The sequence below is a fragment of the Dasypus novemcinctus genome, chromosome 11 (assembly GCF_030445035.2).
Source record: "Dasypus novemcinctus isolate mDasNov1 chromosome 11, mDasNov1.1.hap2, whole genome shotgun sequence".
Classification (NCBI taxonomy): domain Eukaryota; kingdom Metazoa; phylum Chordata; class Mammalia; order Cingulata; family Dasypodidae; genus Dasypus; species Dasypus novemcinctus.
In genome coordinates this window covers 6,084,505-6,104,207 of record NC_080683.1, presented here as the reverse complement: position 1 = coordinate 6,104,207, position 19,703 = coordinate 6,084,505, and the positions used below count along the sequence as shown (strand labels likewise).

The following is a 19,703-nucleotide window of genomic DNA, read 5'->3' as shown; positions in this document are numbered from 1 at the left end:
ATATCTCAGCTTGTGCTTATAATGAAGAATTAAAACTTGCCAAATTCCCACTATTTTTAATGTATTCAGTGAAATAAGTGAAACATTTTTATATATTCTGCCATTTTATTAAAAACAAAATAAAAAATTGACATTGAACTTTGTGGGAAGGGAAAAAAATCACTCATCATCATTACAACTGTATAGAGTTGGCATGTATGTAACACGAGCTAATTATTATTATTTTAATTTTTAAAAATGTCTCCCCCCCCCCCCCAGTTATTTGTTCTCTGTGTCCATTTGCTGTGTGTTCTTCCCTGTCTTATCCTTATCAGCAGCACCGGGAATCTGTTTATTTTTGTTGCGTCAACTTGCTGTGTCAGCAAGCCCATGTGTGCGGCCTCCACTCCTAGGCAGGCTGAACTTTCTTTCATGCTGGGCAGATCTCCTTACGGGGTGTACTCCTTGTATGTGGGGCTCCCTTACACGGGGGACACCCCTGCGTAGCAGGGCACTCCTTGCGTGCATCTGCACTGCGCGTGGGCAGCTCCACACGGGTCAGGAGGCCCTGGGTTTGAACCACGGACCTCCCTTGTGATAGGTGGATGCCCTAACCGTTGGGCCAAGTCCGCTTCCCAAGAACTAATTATTATTGTACATTCATGCAATTTTATTATTGTGTATTGATGCTAGTTCCTCTTTCTGTAACTAGAGGTAAAATTTTAAGGGGTGAAATGTTGAGGGCCCTGAAACCTCATGCCCCACTCAGTTGAACAGTGTGAAAACAATGTCTTATGAGATTTAGTATATCTGTTATTTTGCTCATCTTAGAGCAAAGTCCTAATTTGAAATTACATTAAATGAAAAAAAGTTTTCCTCTAAATAGAAAAAAATAAAAGAATATGTATATATAATAGTTTGTTTCTTTTGACTTCCTTTTCATATATATATGTATTTCTTTCTTTTTTCTTTTTAGGAAGTACTGGGGGTTGAACCCAGGACCTCATACATGGGAAGCAGGCACTCAACCTCTGAGTTACAGCCCCTTCCCCATATTGTTCTTAAAATACCTTTTTGCTCCCAAGAAAAAACTGTCAGAATAGCTGTTCACAGATACTGTTTCTTTGTATTAGGCAGAGAATTTCCTCTTTTTTAAAAATAAACAGCCTAATTAGGTAGATAAAGTAAATGGATGTTTATAATTCTAAACTAACTGTTTATTTCTAGTTCCTCCTTTTGGCAATATTTTGAGCTCCTAAACAAAATGGCTAAAGGCTAAAATGACTGCAAAAGTCTAGGAACTGAAACTACCAAAGCTTGGCACTGTGATCATTCGATTTACTTTGAATATGTTATTTCACTTCATACTCAGCTTTACTCATCTTTTAAATGTTTTATTGGGTCAACTTGAAGCAGCTGTTCTTTAAAACATTCTGTAAAAAGTAGTAAACTTCCATTTATCTGGAATCCAAGCAAGAGCAGATAATTGTTCACCTTCCATGTTGATATTATTTTTAAGAAGGGGCAAATAAAGAGAAATGAGGGCTTGTCTTTAGAAGCAGCTCGCAGGGGATATCACAGACTTGGTAGGGCACAGCCCTGTGCCATCTGGGGCCCAAGCAGAGTTCTGGCAGTAAAGGCAGAGCTGAGGGGCTCTCTCATGCTGAGGGCATCACACTTTCAGGTATGTGGTCATATTAGTCGCATTACTGTGTGCATCTCTCAGGATAGAAGTAATATGCTTAAGATATGTAGCCTGTTAATCAGGATTTCCCATATTTCCTAATCATTCTGGTTAAATAGGAATGTATAATATAGAATTCCTCATTTTATAACTGTAGTAGGTAGTTTTAGTAGCTTAACCAGATATTGTGTTTCTTTGAGATATGTATGTATGTTCAGCATGTATAGAAAGTGCTTATATTTATCGAAGTTTAGAAATGGGAAAGGTCTTTTCTCTAGAAACAGTATCATAAATGGAGATTGGCTTTTCAGATCAGCCCCTTTAAATTAACCCATAATATATGCAAATTGTTACACTAATAATGCTTTAATCAAATTTCTTTAAGGAAGATGTTTCCAGAACTTTAAATTGATTTTGCTGAAAAATGTTTCTCACTCCATGGCACCCTTGGCAGTGGGAATGGAGGCTTGCCTGACAACCCAGGAGGGGTAAGAGTGTAGGGAGAATGGGGATTATCTCCTCAAGAGCTTCACAAATACACACATTTTTTCTTGTGCCAATCTTATCCTGCCCAGAATATCCTGAGATATTGTTTCCCAAATATCTTCTGAGCTCTTCTGAGCTCCAGGCCCATCTTTACCTAATTGCCCACTAGATATATGCATTAGACACCTCAATAAATCTTCAAATTCAGTATGTTCAGAGGACAGCCCATCACCTCCTCTCTGTGGCTCTCTCCTTCATTGACCCCTCCACATTCTCCTCTTGATGGGCAACTCAGGCTCCCATTGACCCAGGCTCCAGCCTACATCCTATCACCTGGTCCTGTGGGTTCTTCCTCCTGTATATCTGGAAGCCTTTGACTTCATTCCAACTCTCACTTCTTCTATCCTCATCCTTTCTCTTCATGAATTGCTGCAGAAATCTGCTTAGTTAATGAAGTTCACCCATCTCCAGCCAATACTATGTATTACCGTCAAAATGACCTTTCCAGGGGAGCGGATGTGGCTCAAATGGTTGAGCACTTGCTTCCCACATGGGAGGTCCTGGGTTTGGTCCCCAGGGCCTCCTAAAAACAAGAAGACAAACAACAATCAAACAAACAAAAAAGCAACTCATAGGTGCTGATGTGGCTTAGTGGTTGAGCTCTGGCTTCCCACGTGTGAGGTTACAAGGTCTCAGGTTCAATCCCTGGCCCCCAGTATCTGGGGGGAAAAAAAAAAAACCCTTTCTAATACCCAAATTGGATTATGACATTTCCTTACTTAAACAACCTTAAACGACTTTTGGCTTCCCTTTTGCCTTCAGGATTCAATCCAAACCCTTTATAATCGGACTTTTGCTCTTTTGCCCAGCCTCCTTAAGTATATCTTTCTATATGCTCCCTATAGTCCTTTTTAAAAGACAGGTGTTTATTCATTCAGTCATTAGTTCATTCTTTTGTCAGATGTTTATTGGCCACTCGTGGGTCAGTTCCTGTGTCTTGGGATGATGTATGAGGCAATCAACAGAACAGAACCTTGAGACATCTTGCTGACCTCTGACTCTGTTAGTAATGATAGGCTAGATTATGCTGCACTAGTGAATTTGCCCTGAAATCCCATTGTTTTAGCACAACAAAATCTTATTCCTTGTTGCGATGCATAGCAATCGTGTGTTGTAAAAAGTCCTGAGCAGGAACTCTCCTCCCTTCAGGGGTCCATGCTTAGAGCAGCACCTGCTACAGCTTGGGCACCATTGCAGGGGAAGAGAGACGGAATGGGCTTTTTACTGCCTCAGCCCAGAAGTGCTCCATGTTCTTTCTGCTCGCATTTTATTAGCCAAAACTAGTCACATGGCTCCACCCAGTGGCAAGGGGGGTGCTGATACCGCAGGCAAGCTCATGGAATGTCTGGTGAGCACTCCAGTGTCTGCCAGTCATTGAAATATAATCAGTCACCTGACTTCCTATCTGTCTCATTCACTGGACTTTACATTTCTCAAAGGCTGAGGCTGTAATTACCTTGATTTTACGTCCCAAGTATGTGGCACACATTAGACATATGTTGAATATGTGTTCAGTAAAAGGTCTTTTTAAATTTGAATTCAGCTCAAGTCACTTCCTTTAAAAAACCTTCCCTTACCATCCTTCTACCACCTCTACCCCTTGCCGAGGTTAGGTGTATTTTTTCAGAGTTGTTGTGATAGCCTTGGCATACCTCAACCAAAGCACTCCTTACCCTGTATTATTACTTTTTTCTTTTAAATATTCTTTAAATTTCTGTGTTAAGCAACACTGAAGAAGTGAATAACAGCCTAAGAAATAAAGCATTACTGATTCAACTGAAGCCCCTTGTTATATTTCTTCCTCCCCCTATTTAGTTCATTCCCTCCTCTTTCTTTATCCTTTTGTTGCACACCTGTGTACCTAATCAATATAATGATTTTCCTCTGTGTCTATATGGATAAGTTTTAAAGAATATTATATTTGAAAATCAAGCTGGAACCAACACCTATCTCCAAGCAGCAGCAGCAGCGGCAGCGGCAGCCGCCGCCGCTGCCGCCGTCGCACCCACGGACGGGTTTCTCTGGCCGGTATTGCTTACACCATATTTTTTGCTAACCTCTTCAAGGGCCTTTTTGGCAAAAAAGAAATGCCCATTCTCTTGGTTGGCCTGACGCTTCAGGACAGACTACTGTTTTGTACAAACTGAAACTTGGTAAAATCGTCACTACTATTCCCAGTTTCAGTGTGGAAACTGGAGTACAAAAACAGCCTCACTGTGCGAGACATGGGTGGCCAGTACAAGATCCAGCCTCTGTGGCGCCACTATTTCCAGAACACACCAGGTCTCGTCTTTGTGGTCGACAGCAGTGACCAAGAGTGTGTGAACGAGGCCCACAGGGAGCTCCTGAGGGTGCTGGCAGAAGATGAGCTCAGGGGCAGTGTCACTGTGTTCCCTAACAAGCAGGATCTTCCCAGTGCCCTGAATGCTGCTGACGTTGCTGGTGAACTGGGATTGCATCCTCTGTGCCACAGGAACTGGTACACTGAGGCCATGTGTGCCACCAGCAGGGACAGGCTTTACAAGGACTGGACTGGTTGTCCATTAAGCTCCGGAACCAGAAGTGAACTGGGACTGTGTCCTCCCTGTCTTCCTCCTCTCCCTCTTACTTCCTCCTCTTCACCCTCTGCTTTACTCTCATGTAAGCAGCAAACTGTGCTACTCTGTGGTGTTGAGTGCAAAAGCTGTTTCCTGGAGGTTTTGGTCACAGTATGTATTGCACCATGCTGTAAATGTGGCAGACGCAGCCTGCAAACAGGTTTTTTTATGTAAATAGTTTTTGTTTCCAAGTAAGGCAGTTTCTGGGACTCCTATGCATTATTACTCGTCTTTTTGTTGTTGTTGTTGTTGTTGTTAAAAAAGGAAAATCAGCTCCCTGTTGAGTACTGAGAAAGGATTTCAGGTGTACGGGCACCTGGGCTTCCGGGAGTTACAGGGTTGAAAGAGCTGAGTGCCTCCTGGGCTTTCGATCTTGTCGAGGTCCATTTTGGTGGTTGGTTTTTAACCTGAACTCATTGCATTTTAAAAAATTGTTAAAAACAGAAGATAAGGAGAACACTTGAACACACAGAAGGGAGAAATATGCCTAGTGTAGGTTTTGCACTAACAGTCTGATTGTCTGTGTTTCCCTTTGGGAATGTGAGAGAAGGTGATGGAAATCAAACCTACTATCAAATTTTGCATAGTCACACTAGAGATGCTTTGTCTTCGGATCATCTCTGTTTCACAGAGTTCGTGCTTGTACTTATGCTCACATGGTTACAAGCTTCGAGGCTGTGTTGTGGCCCAGCCTGCTGTCTGAGACCAGCGGCCCCTCCGTTTGGTTGCTGTGGCTCTGGACTCTTTCCCCGCCTGCCAGGCCACTGGTGTCAGGCTGTTCAGGGGCCCACGGGAGGGGCCTGTGCCGCTGGCCACAGGCATCAGCAGCGGCCTCTGGCTCTCAGTTTAGAAGGCCAGGAGCTACCAACCTTTTCTTTTCGTCAGGTGTCTGGTGCTTTTGCTCGAAACTACTTGCCAGAGCAGAGAGCCTCTGTTTTCCTGGTGTTTACTCAGAGCCGCTCTCTGGGGTTGCCCTGGGGTCTTCCCAGCATGCAGTGTGGGTGGTCAGTCCATCTGGAGGCCCAGCCCGTCTCAGAGTCTGAATACCTGTGAAGTAGCTTCCCCTCCCTCCTCCTGCAAGAGTCACATTTGCCATGGGAAAAAGATGACCTCTGTCCTTTTTTTTTTTTTGTATTTTGATAAACACTGAAGAAGCTGGAACTTTATCTTGGGAGGAAAACAACCTCAGAACTGCTTTATTTGGTGTTGTGGAACCTCTTACTGCTTTTAATGCACAGTTAGTAATAAACTGGTTACACTTGTTTTCAGTTTTCATTTTGACAAACAAGCACTGTAATTATAGCCATTAGAATAAAATTTCTTTTAAAAAATTTTAAAAATCAAGCTTTACAGTAAGAACTTACTGACTAGAACCACTAACTGCTTTATACAGTATTTCAGTTACCTGTGGTGCTCAAGTAAATACCACGAAGTGGGTTGGCTTAAACGATGGGAGTTCATTAGCATCTGGTTTTGAGACTGGGAAAATGTTCAAATCAAGGAATCAAGGTGATGCTTTCTCCCCAAGACGGTGGCATCCTGGGGCTGGCTTCTGGCCATTCTTCCATCTTAGCTTGTCACATGGCAAGGCACATGGTAGCATCTGCTGGTCTCTCCCTTCTCTTCTGGACTGCTCCCCTCAGTGGCTCTCTCTCTCTTTGTTTGAATTTTATTCTCCTCTAAAGGACTCCAGTAATAGGATTAGACCCATCCTGATTGAGGTGGGCTACACTAATTGAAGTAACCACATCAAATTATCCTACTTACAATGGGGTCGCAGTCACAGGAATGGGTTAACTTCAAGAAAACATTTTTCTGGGGTAAAACCGTTCCAAACCACCACATAAGGTAGGAATGAAACCTCTAGCTAAAGTAAAGAATTTTTTTGTTTTGTTTTTTATAGTCAGTTTTCGATGGGTTGTAAAGGAATCTTACTGAGGAGAGCTGTTTACTGGTAAATAGTGTTTGCGTTGAAATATGACTAAAAGTGATGAGACCGGCTTTCTCCAGTCTGAGTATTACATGTAGTCTGATTTCATAGTCATGCTTTCAATATGCAAAGCAATAACACTTGCTAGATTTACTGATTAATATTTCACATTGATTGAAATTTAGAAATTGACTGGTCAGAGGTTTCCTTTTATTTGTTTTAGCTTTGAAATGTCCCTGAAAAGGTCTTTCACTTGGATGGTCCTAGCTTTTGAAGCAAATGCTTAGGTTTAGAATAGCTGGTAAACTCTTTGCTGGGAATGTAGAAAGACTAAATGTTGTTATTTACTTAGCAAATCAATGGAGGGTTAACTCATTTTTTTTAAGGAGGTACCAGGGATTGAACCCAGGATCACGTACACGGGAAGCAGGTGCTAACCACTGAGCCACATCTGCCCCCCAGTAAAAGGTGGCTTTTTTGTTTGTTTTTGGGAGGCACCAGGGATTCAACCTGGGACCTCATATGTGGGAAACCTGCTCTCAGCCACCTAAACTACATCCTTTCCTCGTTGATTCATTTCTCTACTTTCTCTTCTTCAATCTTTTTTGTAGGATAGATAGATATGCCATTGTTTAGAGAGATTTGGAAGACTTTTCTTTCTCACTTATTAACTTGAATTAATAAACATTGTATTTTGGTTTATTATTTTTTTTATAAAATAGAGTTCCAAGGAGTATTTGGAAATGTAAGATTTGTTATGATTTTCAAAGAGAATGGATGTGGAAAAAATCCCCCTTTCCTTTTGTGGAAAATGTATATTATCTTAGCTTTACAAGTTAGTATTATAAAACTAAGGATAGCCTTCTGGAGAAAGCTTCCTTGGGGTGCAGACTCTGGAGAAGGAAGTAGGTGGCTTTGATTCCCTCAGCTGATTGTCATATCCTGGAGTTTAGTCAGGACCTAACTGCCATTCACTGCTGTTTGCCAATGAGCTGAGGCCAAGGGTGGTGAAGGATGATGGTAGAGGCCTCAAGAGAAGGAGAGGGAGAAAAATTGGAAGGTGAGTGCTGGGGAACTGCAAGTCAGTGCAGAAGTTTGTAAGGGCTGGAGAGGAAGTAACATTTTCTTTCAGGCAACAAGGATAACTGCAGAGTAGAAGTAAAGTGTGCAGAGGAAATGTGGTTTGGAATGGGGGTCAAGGCTCAAAAGACATCATCAGAAAGTGATGGTTTAGGGAGCAGTTGAGGATTCCTCTAGTTTTGGAAATAATGCCAACCCAACTCCATCTCCAAACTAGGATCCATCTAACTTTTACATCTATTCTAGAAAGAGATAAGTGAGGAAAAGGAACTAGGGAGTTCTAGATTTTATTTCAACCATGAACAGAATTCTGGTTAGGTTTGAATTAGTAAACTATATTCTATATCAGTGTTTTGTGTATATTTTTATTTTTTTCATTTCTTAAAAATTTCTGGTAAAAAACTCATTTTATCTCAGCTGAAACTATTAGGAAAGGGGATTTTCCCACTTTTCATGCAGACAGGAGAGTTAGGTTCTGAGAACACACACAGCACTTAGGGCGGTGTGTTGTATCAGGCGGTGGCCATCTGCTGGAGCAGGAACTGGGACACACGGGCGGGAAAGTGTTGTGACCGTGCTCTTCAGCACATCAAGCCCTTCATGGTGTGCTGACTGGCTCAGCAGTGACACTCTTATTTTTTTTAAAACACATTTTTTTAGTTCTTGTCACCTTGTCCATGCCTCTGTTCAGAGAGTTTCGAGAAAGGAATGAGGGAGGGGATAGATAGACCAGAAGGATAAATGACTGAGAGTCTGAGGGGAGGGTAGAGGTAATGGCCACTGTACAAGTGCCCTTGTACTTTTACTAGGCATATCGTCTTGTTTGTCTGTTTTATTTTCAAACAGAAGAGTGAAAGCTACTTTGCAAGTATTTGGAGTGTGTAAACAGAATGGATTTCAGTTACTTTTATTTTTGTAGTGTTGAAACTCTGAATGTGTCTGACCCCTCTGTAACCTGTGTGATTTCAGGTGCTACTTGTGAGCAGTAGTCGCCATCCAGACCGATGGATTGTCCCTGGAGGAGGCATGGAGCCTGAGGAGGAGCCGAGTGTGGCAGCAGCCCGTGAAGTCTGTGAGGAGGTATGCACTGAGAAGAAAGGCACAGCTGTGCCTCGTAATTGTGAACCTGTCCTGTCTGTGTAGTTCTTTATCACCACTCATTGAATAAACATCCTGGCATTTAATAGCTATGTGCATCCTTAATTAAAGGGGCAGTCGGGCTAGGATCTAGAGATACTTATCAGGAAGAGGGATTGTAGTAGTGGCTGTATCTAATTATACCTGACATTTCTTTGTGACCTCTATGGATTTCTTCCAACATTGCCTCTCTAACCTGTGGCAGAAGACCAAGAATCAATTTTTGGCCCTACGAAATAAGAAATAGGCAGTGTTGGAATAAACGACTCATTCTCACTGTCCTTTGGATGATGATAGGAGAGCCCTTGTTCTTTTGGGCTTCTTGAGTCCTGGTCCGTGGAGCAGTAGCCATAGCACTGGTTCTGTTAGTATCTTTTTTATTGAGTCAGGTGATGTTCAACATACATGCATTAAATGTCTGGGCCATACTCCAGAATAAATGGTCAGAAGAAGTAAATCCTGAGCTCTTAGTATCCTAATTTCAAGAGCTTATAGTCCATTGGGGAAACTGAGAAACAGATTGCAATTTAAAACTAGGAACTAATGTTTTTCAACAGCCTCTTTGCCACAATCATGCTGTGCTTTGCTTATATTATCTAATTGAGGACTCACACTTGGTGGCATAAATTTTATCATCCCCATTTACTTGCTCTCGCCACATAGCTAGTACTTTTTACATGTATTTTCTTGTTTCAGAGGGGATTTAAGATGGTTTCTAAGGACATATAAGAACTACTTAGAACTAGTCTGATTCTATAATTCTTTCCACTGAAGGTCCTCTTAGACGAATCTTACTCCACAGGAATTCTTTCCTTGCTCCAAATTCCTATAAGACTTAGGTTGTCATGTTACTCTCATTCTATCATGTATCCATTATCCATAACTAGATTGTAATGTCTGAGGACAAGATCATATTGTCTCCTATTTAACATTCTCCCTTCCTGTGCCTAGTGACAGCTTTAGCGATAGATGGATTAATGGGTGGCTGACTGAAGTGCTGAAGAAATAGCCAAAATGGAAATTACCAGGGCAGAGGAAGTGATAAACATTGACAGAGGAGACCTGAGAAGGCCTTCCATAGATAAGAAACTGTGTTTACAGTGGGTGCTGAGGAGGCTAAACTGAGTGGAACCAAATGGGATCAAGAGGGAGTATAATGAAGAGAACATTATCATGGGAATCCTGGCTTCTGATTCTGATTCTGTCTGTTAAAAGCTCTGTGACCTGTGAAAATAACTGTAAAGTTCTCTGGACCTTCATCCCTCATTTGAATACTATCCTGTTTACTCAAACACCATGGGGGTGGGTGGAGGATTTGAGGTTCAAATGAGAACACATACATTAATGTTTTCTGTGAACGATGTATTGTTGTTCAGGGGTTCACATAGCAAGAAGTCCCGGGTCGGCTAGCTCAGCAGTATCAAGAGCCCAGGTTCTCCCATCTTTCTCTTTTGCCGTCCTTGTTACATTGGTTCTTGTCCTCAGGCTCGTCTCCTCGGTCACAAGATGGCCGCCTCAGCCACAGCCTCACCAGTGTGTCGGAAGCACAGTTTCTCCTCATGGATCTCTTTTTCATTTGGAAAAGAAACTTCCTTTGACATACCCTATCAGATACTTTGTGTCTGGCATTCCAGAGTTGCTTCTGCGTACCCATGCTTAAACCAGTTCTTGGCAAAGGGAATGGCATGTCCATGTTTGAACTAATAGAGTCTTCATCTTCTAGGTTTGAAAGGGAACACTTCCCTTTAGCATCTCAAGACATAAATATCTGAATAGAATTAAAGTTCTGCCAGCAAGAAAGAAGGAAGTTAATGGCTTTTGGGTAGGCAACCTCTGTCTCTCCTGCAATCACTAAACAAATTGAAGGTGTAATTCCTGAATGAGTAGTAACTGTAGACATTGTAGCTAGGTACACCTTTGATAACTTCAGCTTCAAGTGGCAGCTGAGAAATACTATCTTTTTAGGCTGTGCACTAATATTGGGTAAGGTAGCCCTCATGATGTCTAAGCATTGATTAATATAGGTTTGATTTCTGAGAAGTCATTTAGACTTAAACTAAAATAATTGAAAGTAATTTAAAAATTTTAAAAGCATGGCCAATTAGAGGAGATAAAATCTTCAGAGTTATTTTTTAGAAGTTTATTTATATTGGAATATGCCAATGCATGTTTATTCTGTAATATAAAAGAATTAACAGATACATAATTTTAGGATGAAAAAATTCATTCTTCAGATAATCTCTTTCTTGATGTAGATAGGAGGCACTTGTAGAGTGATGAATCTATGTCCATCAGAGCTGTGCTTCTCAAATTTTAGCATGCATCAGAATCATCTGGAGGACTTGTTAAGACAGATTGCTGGGCTCAGGAATTTGCATTTTTAATAAGCTCCGCGATAATGCTAATGCCTCAGGGACCCTGCTTTGAAACCGTAGGTTTAAGCCACTGGTGGCACTCCTGGTCCCCTGGCTCCTCAGACCTGAGGAGAACTGCTCAGAGGTTTCCAGGAGAGGTCTCCTTACTGCTGACAAGAGGTGCTGGAGAACAATCCTCTCCTGATCTTCATGGACACTGTGGAGTCTACGTGTGCTCTCTGAATCTGTGGCGGTTGTTCTGTGACCCTGGGGAGTAGGGGGTGGGGTGGGGAGGGGGAGTGTGCAGGGGACTGGCTCAAGGGCCAAGCGTAGCCCCTGAGGATAGAAATAAAGCTGGTTCCTTGAGGTTGTTGAACAGAGCTAACTAATCCTAAAGCTGCCTTTCCCAGCTTTTGTCGATGCAAAAGCAGCCATAGACAATACAGTATGTAAACAAATGGGTATGGCTGTGTTCCAGTAAAATTTTGTTTTAAAAAACGGTGGAGATTAATTTGCTGACCCCTGGTTTAAGCCCTTGATACTCAGAATGTGTTGGCCAGCCAGCAACATCAGCATTATCCAGGACTTAGAAATGGAGACTCTCAGGCCCCGGCCCAGACCTCCTGTATGAGAATCTGATTTCAGAGGCTTCCCTAGGTGATTTTGGGAACCACTGCAGTAGGGCATTGAATTCTTACAGATTAGTGTTCTGAGAATTACTTCTGATGGAGCTGTGTAGAGACATGCTCTTTAGAGATGGACTTTGTAGATGGTCTGTCTATACCCATTCCATTAAGGGATGGGAAACCAAAAATTACATTTCCCAGACTCTTACAACTAATACAAGTAAACCTTCCTGATGAGTTTAGGTTCAGACACTCAGAAGCACTTGCACAAGACCGCTTTACAGTGCAGTCATGAGGAGAGAAGCTTTTTCTGAGGGTAGCAGAACCATTCATGTTGGTGGCACACATTGTAGTAGAGAAGATGCAGTTATAGAATTGGCAGCTATAGCGTCACCTTCCTGATTTGGCAGCTTCTTTTTTATTTTTGTTTTTTAGCTCTGGATGGAACTTTTATTAGACATATAATTTAATGTATTTTATAATTAAGGAAAATGAGGCTTGGGATCTTTGTCTCTTATGTTTAAACTAGTTCTCTTTCCATTATATATCTTTGTGTATACATGTGTGCTTATTTTAAACTTTTTATTTTGAAATAATTTCAAATTTACAGGAAAGTTACAAAAATAATACAGTAACAATACAGAGAATGCCAGTATACCCCCTACCCAGATGCACAGCTTTACCAACTTTTAACATTTTGCCACATTTGTTATGTCATTCTATCTTTCTGTATCTGTGTCTATATCTATATTTCTTTTCAAAACATTTGAGAGTAGGTTGCATACTTTAACACTTATTATTTCCATGTGTGTTTTCTAAAACATGGATATTCACTTATGTAGCCACCTTAAATAGTTACCAAGTTCAAGAAATTTGATACTGGGAAACGGACTTTGGCCCAGTGGTTGGGGCGTCCGTCTACCATATGGGAGGTCCGCGGTTCAAACCCCGGGCCTCCTTGACCCGTGTGGAGCTGGCCATGCGCAGTGCTGATGCGCGCAAGGAGTGCCGTGCCACGCAAGGGTGTCCCCCGCGTGAGGGAGCCCCACGCGCAAGGAGTGCGCCCGTGAGGAAAAGCCACCCAGCGTGAAAAGAAAGAGCAGCCTGCCCAGGAATGGCGCCGCCCACACTTCCCGTGCTGCTGACGGCAACAGAAGTGGACAAAGAAACAAGCCGCAGCAAAGAGACACCAAGAACAGACAACCAGGAGAGGGGAGGAATTAAATAAATAAATAAATCTTTAAAAAAAGAAAAAAAAGGATATCAAGCTTTAAAAAAAAAAAAAGAAATTTGATACTGATATAAAGCATATAGTCTGTATTCCAATTTTTTTTCAATTGTCCCAGCAATGTCTTTTTTTTTTTTCCCCAGCCATGTCTTTTTTAGTGTTTTTTTCCTCCATTGCTATATTCAGTCCAGGATCATGTATTGTACTTAATTGTCATTGCTTTACTCTCTCTCTCTCTCTCTTTTTTTTTTTTTTTAAGATTTATTTATTTATTTCTCTCCCCGCCCCAGTTGTCTGTTCTCTGTGTCTATTTCCTGTGTCTTCTTTGTCTGCTTCTGTTGTTGTCAGCGGCACGGGAATCTGTGTTTCTTTTTGTTGCGTCATCTTGTTGTGTCAGCTCTCTGTGTAGGTGGTGCCATTCTTAGGCAGGCTGCACTTTCTTTCGCACTGGATGGCTCGCCTTATGGAGCGCACTCCTTGCACGTGGGGCTCCCCTACGCGGGGGACACCCCTGCGAGGCACGGCACTCCTTGCGCACATCAGCACTGCGCATGGGCCAGCTCCACACGGGTCAAGGAGGCCTGGGATTTGAACCGCGGACCTCCCATGTGGTAGACAGACACCCTATAACCACTGGGCCAAGTCCGCTTCCTCCCTCTTTCTTTTTTAAAAATTGGTGGTAACATTTATACAACATAAAATATCCCATCTCCACCAAAACCAGCATACAATTAAATGGCATTACTCACATTCACAATATTGTGCTACTGTCACCACCATTCATTACCAAAACTTTTCATCACTCCGAACAGAAACCTGTATTTACACATTGTGCATTATACCCCCTTGTTTCCCCTTGCCTCTACTCAATAACCTGACTCTACTTTCGTTTCTATTAATTACCTATTCTAGTTTTTTCATGTAAGTAGAATCATACAATATTTATCCTTTTGTGTCTTGTTTATTTCACTGAGCATTGACGTCTTTAAGTTTCTTCCAACTTGTAGCATGTATCAAAATTTCATTCTTTCTTAACAACTGAATAATATTCTATTGTATGTACATACCACAAGATTTCTCCATTCATCTATTGATTGACATTTGAATTGTTTCTATTTTTTTTGACTATTGTGAAAAATGCCGCTACGAACATTGGTATACAAATATTTATTAGATGGGAAGCGGACTTGGCCCAGTGGTTAGGGCATCCGTCTACCACATGGGAGGTCTGCGGTTCAAACCCCGGGCCTCCTTGACCCGTGTGGAGCTGGCCCATGCACAGTGCTGATGCGCACAGGAAGTGCCCTGCCACACAGGAGTGTCCCTCTCGTAGGGGAGCCCCATGCACAAGGAGTGCACCCCGTAAGGAGAGCCGCCCAGTGCGAAAGAAAGTTCAGCCTGCCCAGGAATGGCGCTGCACACGTGGAGAGCTGACACACAAGATGACGCAACAAAAAGAAACAAAGATTCCTGTGCTGCTGATAAGAATAGAAGCGGACAAAGAAGAACACGCAGCAAATAGAGACAGAGAACAGACAATTGGGGTGGGGGGGTGGGAGGGCAGAGAAATAAATGAATGAATGAATGAATGAATGAATAATGAATAAATGAATCTTTTTAAAAAACAAATATTTGAGTCCCTACTTTAGTTCTTTTTTTTTTTTAAGATTTATTTATTTATTTAATTCCCCCCCATCCCCCGGTTGTCTGTTCTCCGTGTCCATTTGCTGCGTCTTGTTTCTTTGTCCGCTTCTGTTGTCGTCAGTGGCACAGGAAGTGTGGGCGGCACCATTCCTGGGCAGGCTGCACTTTCTTTCGCGCTGGGCGGCTCTCCTTACAGGGTGCACTCCTTGTGCGTGGGGCTCCCCTACGCGGGGACACCCCTGCCTGGCAGGGCACTCCTTGCACGCATCAGCGCTGCGCATGGGCCAACTCCACACGGGTCAAGGAGGCCCAGGGTTTGAACCGCAGACCTCCCGTGTGGTAGACGGACGCTCTAACCACTGGGCCAAGTCCATTTCCCTAGTTCTTTTGAATATATATTTGAAGTAGGATTGCCAGGTCATATGGTAGTTCTGTGTTTCATGTTTTGAGGTGACGCCACACTGTTTTCCACAGCAGCTGCACTTTCACATTCCCACCAAGAATATACAAATGTTCCTATTGCTCCACATCCTTGTCAGCACTTAATATTTTCTGCTTTTTAAATAATTGCCATTTTAAAGGGTATGAGGTAGTATCTCATTAAGGTTTTGATTTGCATTTTTCTTGATGGCTAATGATTTTGAGCACCTTTTTTTTGTTTTTCCTTGTTCTGAACTATTTATTTCTTAAGTTAGAGCGTATACGGCAAGTCCAGCCAGAATACAGTAGGCCCTTTGCTATGTCTGTTGTTACATCAGGTTAAGAAAATAGCTTTCCATATTGCATTTCAAGTGCAGTAACACCATTCTGGAAGGAAAAAGTCCCCTTGGACCAAAGCTGTCTATATATGGAAAGGTTTTAGAGGCATTTTCCCAAAAAGATTCTTTGTTTTTTTTAAAGCAGCCCCTTGGTGCAAGGAGTGTTTCCCAGCCCTAGGGATAGGAAGCGCAGCCAGAGGCATGGGGTTTACCTCACGCTTCAGAGAGGCACAGGCTTCTTGCTGTTTCGTGTGATAGCAAATCAGCTGTGCCTTTGGATAACACGGTTGGCACTGAAAGTCCCCACAGCTCAGGGCAGCGTCAGAATTTTGACCCTGGTTCCACTGCTCTTGGTGACAAACAATGCCTTCAGGTTACCAGCACCAAAGTGTTATAAATATTAGCTAAAAATATCTCTCAATGTTCAGTAAGTCCACGTGACACACTTTTTATAATAAGGGTCTAGACGTCCAAGGGAATAGCAACAGGTAAACACTAAAATCCACAATGACAGGAGGTAGTTGGAGAAACATGGTGATGATGGGGCACTCGGCCAGCCCCATCCATCATCTCCCTTCCACATCTTCCGTCTTCTTAGAAACTCAAGAACAGCAAAGGAGAATGCCAGACAACAGGCAGTACCCCTTATAGAAGAGTTAATACACATGATGGGACATGCAAGTAATGTTTTCTTAAATACCTTTCCCCCATAATAAAATAATTTTAATAAAAATATAATGTAAAGGAGGTGTCACAAAGCTGAGTATAAAATCAAAGTTGTAAACTTCATCAGTTTGCAGACTATCTTGGGAAACGGACTTGGCACAATGGATAGGGCGTCCGTCTACCACATGGGAGGTCTGCAGTTCAAACCCCAGGCCTCCTTGACCCATGTGGAGCTGGCCCGTGCGTAGGGAGTGCCCTGCCATGCAGGGGTGTTCCCCGCGTAGGGGACCTCACGTGCAAGCAGTGCGCCCCATAAGGAGAGAAAGAGGGTGCAGCCTGCCCAGGAATGGCGACGCACACACAGAGAGCTGACACAGCAAGATCACGCAACAAAAAGAAGCACAGATTCCTGGTGCTGCTGATAAGAATAGAAGCAGTCACAGAAGAACACACAGTGAATGGACACAGAGAGCAGACAACTTGGAGGGGAGGGGACAGAAATAAAATAAAATTTAGAAATTTTGAAGACTATCTTGAAGAATCATTCCTGAATCAGCCATGATTTATTTATTTGTTGTTCTATAATTCTAGAATAACCTTTTTTTTACATTTTAATTTTTTAATTTTTTAAAATTAATAGATCACAAGGAATGTCACATTAAAAAAATAAATAAATAAAAAAACATAAGAGGTTCCCATATAACCCACTCCTCACTCCCCACCACATCATTTTTGTAAATTGTATTTTTTTTGAAGATATATACATCACAAAAAAAATGTTGCACACAAAATATAAGAGGTTCCTGTATACCCCCCACCCCGTCACCAGTCATGATTTATTGATGGGAACTTCAACCTAGTGATTTCAGAGTCAGGCGAGCTGTTTCCACTGCTGTCTCTGTAGGTGTCCTGGGCGAGAGCCTGGACAGCCTTTCTGGAGGTGATGCTGGAGCCTCCCCCCGAAGCCAGAAGGAGGCCAGGTATGGCAGAGAAGGCTTGCTAGGTCTGGACAGACTGGTATTGAACCCCAACAAGAAAAGGATGATCTTCTAATGCCCCGATTTCCTTTTTCTATCCTTCAATATCTTGGCCAACAAACTGCAACCCTTGATCTTCCAAAGACTTTTGTGAGACTGGATTCACCTCAATCTGTGGCAGTGCCTCTCTTCAAGGAGTCCAGATTTCCATAGTTTTCTCATAACCAGTTCTTTTTTTTTTTTTTTAAGATTTATTTATTTATTTAATTTCCCCCCCTCCCCTGGTTGTCTGTTCTTGGTGTCTATTTGCTGCGTCTTGTTTCTTTGTCCGCTTCTGTTGTCGTCAGTGGCACGGGAAGTGTGGGCGGCGCCATTCCTGGGCAGGCTGCTCTTTCTTTTCACGCTGGGCAGCTTTCCTCACGGGCGCACTCCTTGCGTGTGGGGCTCCCCCACGCGGGGGACACCCTTGCGTGGCACGGCACTCCTTGCGCACATCAGCACTGCGCATGGCCAGCTCCACACGGGTCAAGGAGGCCCGGGGCTTGAACCGCGGACCTCCCATGTGGTAGACGGACGCCCTAACCACTGGGCCAAAGTCCGTTTCCGTCTCATAACCAGTTCTTGGTCTGGAACAGAGTTCTTCTCTTGCCTAGCCTCATGTTTCCACCCATTTGCTAGGTTTGTGTTCTGGCATGTCTTTGACCATGGGATGACTTGCCTTAGGGTCAAATTCTGTAGAATTGGCATCTTGCAATCCCAGCACATGTCTTGAAAATTCAGCCACTGCCAGCTGCATTCATAAGCACACACCCAAAAAAAGCTTTTATTGTTGCCGAGCCTAGGCAGTTGCTTGAATTTTTCCTTCTATTCCTCGAACACCAAACCCTCCTGGAACCAGTACTCCATGAGCTCTGCAGTGCTTCTGCCAACCTTCATGACACTGTACAAGCGCTTCTTGTAAGGTGCTTGGCTTCAGGTCTGTGAAATCTATGTACTTGATTTCCAGTTTGTGATTGATGGCCAAAGCAGAATGCTCCAGAGCTTTAATGACAGAGGCATATGAGGCTGAGAACTTGGTGTATTTGCCAACAAGGGCAATAGAGTAGGTGTTCAGCAAGCAATCATACCTGTCAGCCATCTCTTTCCACTTCATCAGGATTTTTCATGGCTGCCTCTCTCTCAGTAGGAAGGTCAAGTCTTCGAAGAAAATAATCTATAACCCCTTACTCTAACAACAAGGGGATGCAGTAGATGGACAAGACATCATGGACAGAGATCACTTGTTCAGGTTCAACGTAGCAAAACGTTGATATTTATTCTTTCACTGATGTGTCCAGAGGATTTGAGCACCTGCACACAACCAGATCTGGGGAAAGCCGGAGCCCTCTATTAAGTTCCTGAATACTCTTCTGGTTGGATTAGTGTTCTCTTCCCCTGTTGAACTTGGCTGAAGAACTAGACTGACATGAATATTACAAAAGTTCTCTCCTTTGACTTGGAACTGGAACTGATGGAAAGCCTCAATAAAGGGCATGCTTTCTATACCTCCCGCTGTTCACTGAGCTCAGTAACACATACTTGAGGCTCTAGGCCATCTTCATCCACAGGTGTTAAAGCCTGCCTAGTTACCCACTCCTGGATTGCATCTATGATGTGAGGGACAACTTGAACGGTTTCCCCAGGTAATCTCCTTTACGTTCCTTATTAATGACATACTAGTATCTTTCCAGTGGTCAGATTATTATCCTTGGTGAGGCGAATGTCAAGGAGCCACTCACAGATACCCAGGTCAAAGTCTGCTTCCCCACCATTGTCCAGCACAAAAACCTCACCGTACTCATAAGGAGAGAGTGTTCCTGCATCAGTGTTAATGTGTGGGTCAGTTTTAATTGAAGTTACATGTAACTCACATGGCTTCAGTATTGTACCTGTACTGCTGGCGATGATTCCTTTTCCAGTTCCTGGTATACCACCAGCAACTAGAATGTACTTCATAAAAAAAAAATAAAAAAAAAAAAGAATGTACTTCATTTTATGTCTTGACCTGCCATCAGCTCCAGTTGTTCCCGTCAGCTAAAGGACTCAGTGGGTGAAGTGTGTGACAAGCTCTGAGCAGCTGGGGAACAACGCTGGCTGGAGGTGCTTAGCAGTCTTTTCTGAGCATGTTTTCATTTATTTATTGACCTTTGTATATTATCTTATATATTGAAGTCCTTTGCCCATTTTTAAATTAGGCTGTCTTGTTGTATTTTGGGAGTTTTTAATATTATATATTCTAGATATTAAATCTTTATCAGATACATGATATCCAAATATTTTCTCCCATTCTGTAGGTTGTCTTTTCACTTTCACGATCATGTCCTTTGATTCACAAAAGTATTTAGTTCCGATGAAGTCCAGTTTATTTTCTTTCTTTTTTTTTTTTTATCTTGCTTTTGTAAAGACTAAGACTCCATTCCCTAATAAGGTTGTGAATGTAATTCCCTGTGTTTTCTTC

General features: G+C 42.6%; 1 protein-coding gene and 2 pseudogenes across 1 annotated transcript in view; 2 read left to right on the top strand and 1 right to left on the bottom strand.

Moving 5' to 3' along the window:
- Positions 1–4,775, top strand: part of LOC139440030 (ADP-ribosylation factor 1 pseudogene) — a 77,147-nt pseudogene extending 72,372 nt beyond the window's left edge.
- NUDT3 (nudix hydrolase 3) overlaps positions 1–19,703 on the top strand; it is a 179,640-nt gene that overhangs the window by 81,055 nt on the left and 78,882 nt on the right. The window contains exon 2 of the mRNA XM_004484011.3: positions 8,786–8,896. Within this exon, the coding sequence (XP_004484068.1) occupies positions 8,786–8,896 (111 nt within the window). The remainder of the gene's footprint in view (positions 1–8,785; positions 8,897–19,703) is intronic.
- On the bottom strand, positions 17,052–19,201 carry LOC139440029 (CTP synthase 1 pseudogene; annotated as a pseudogene).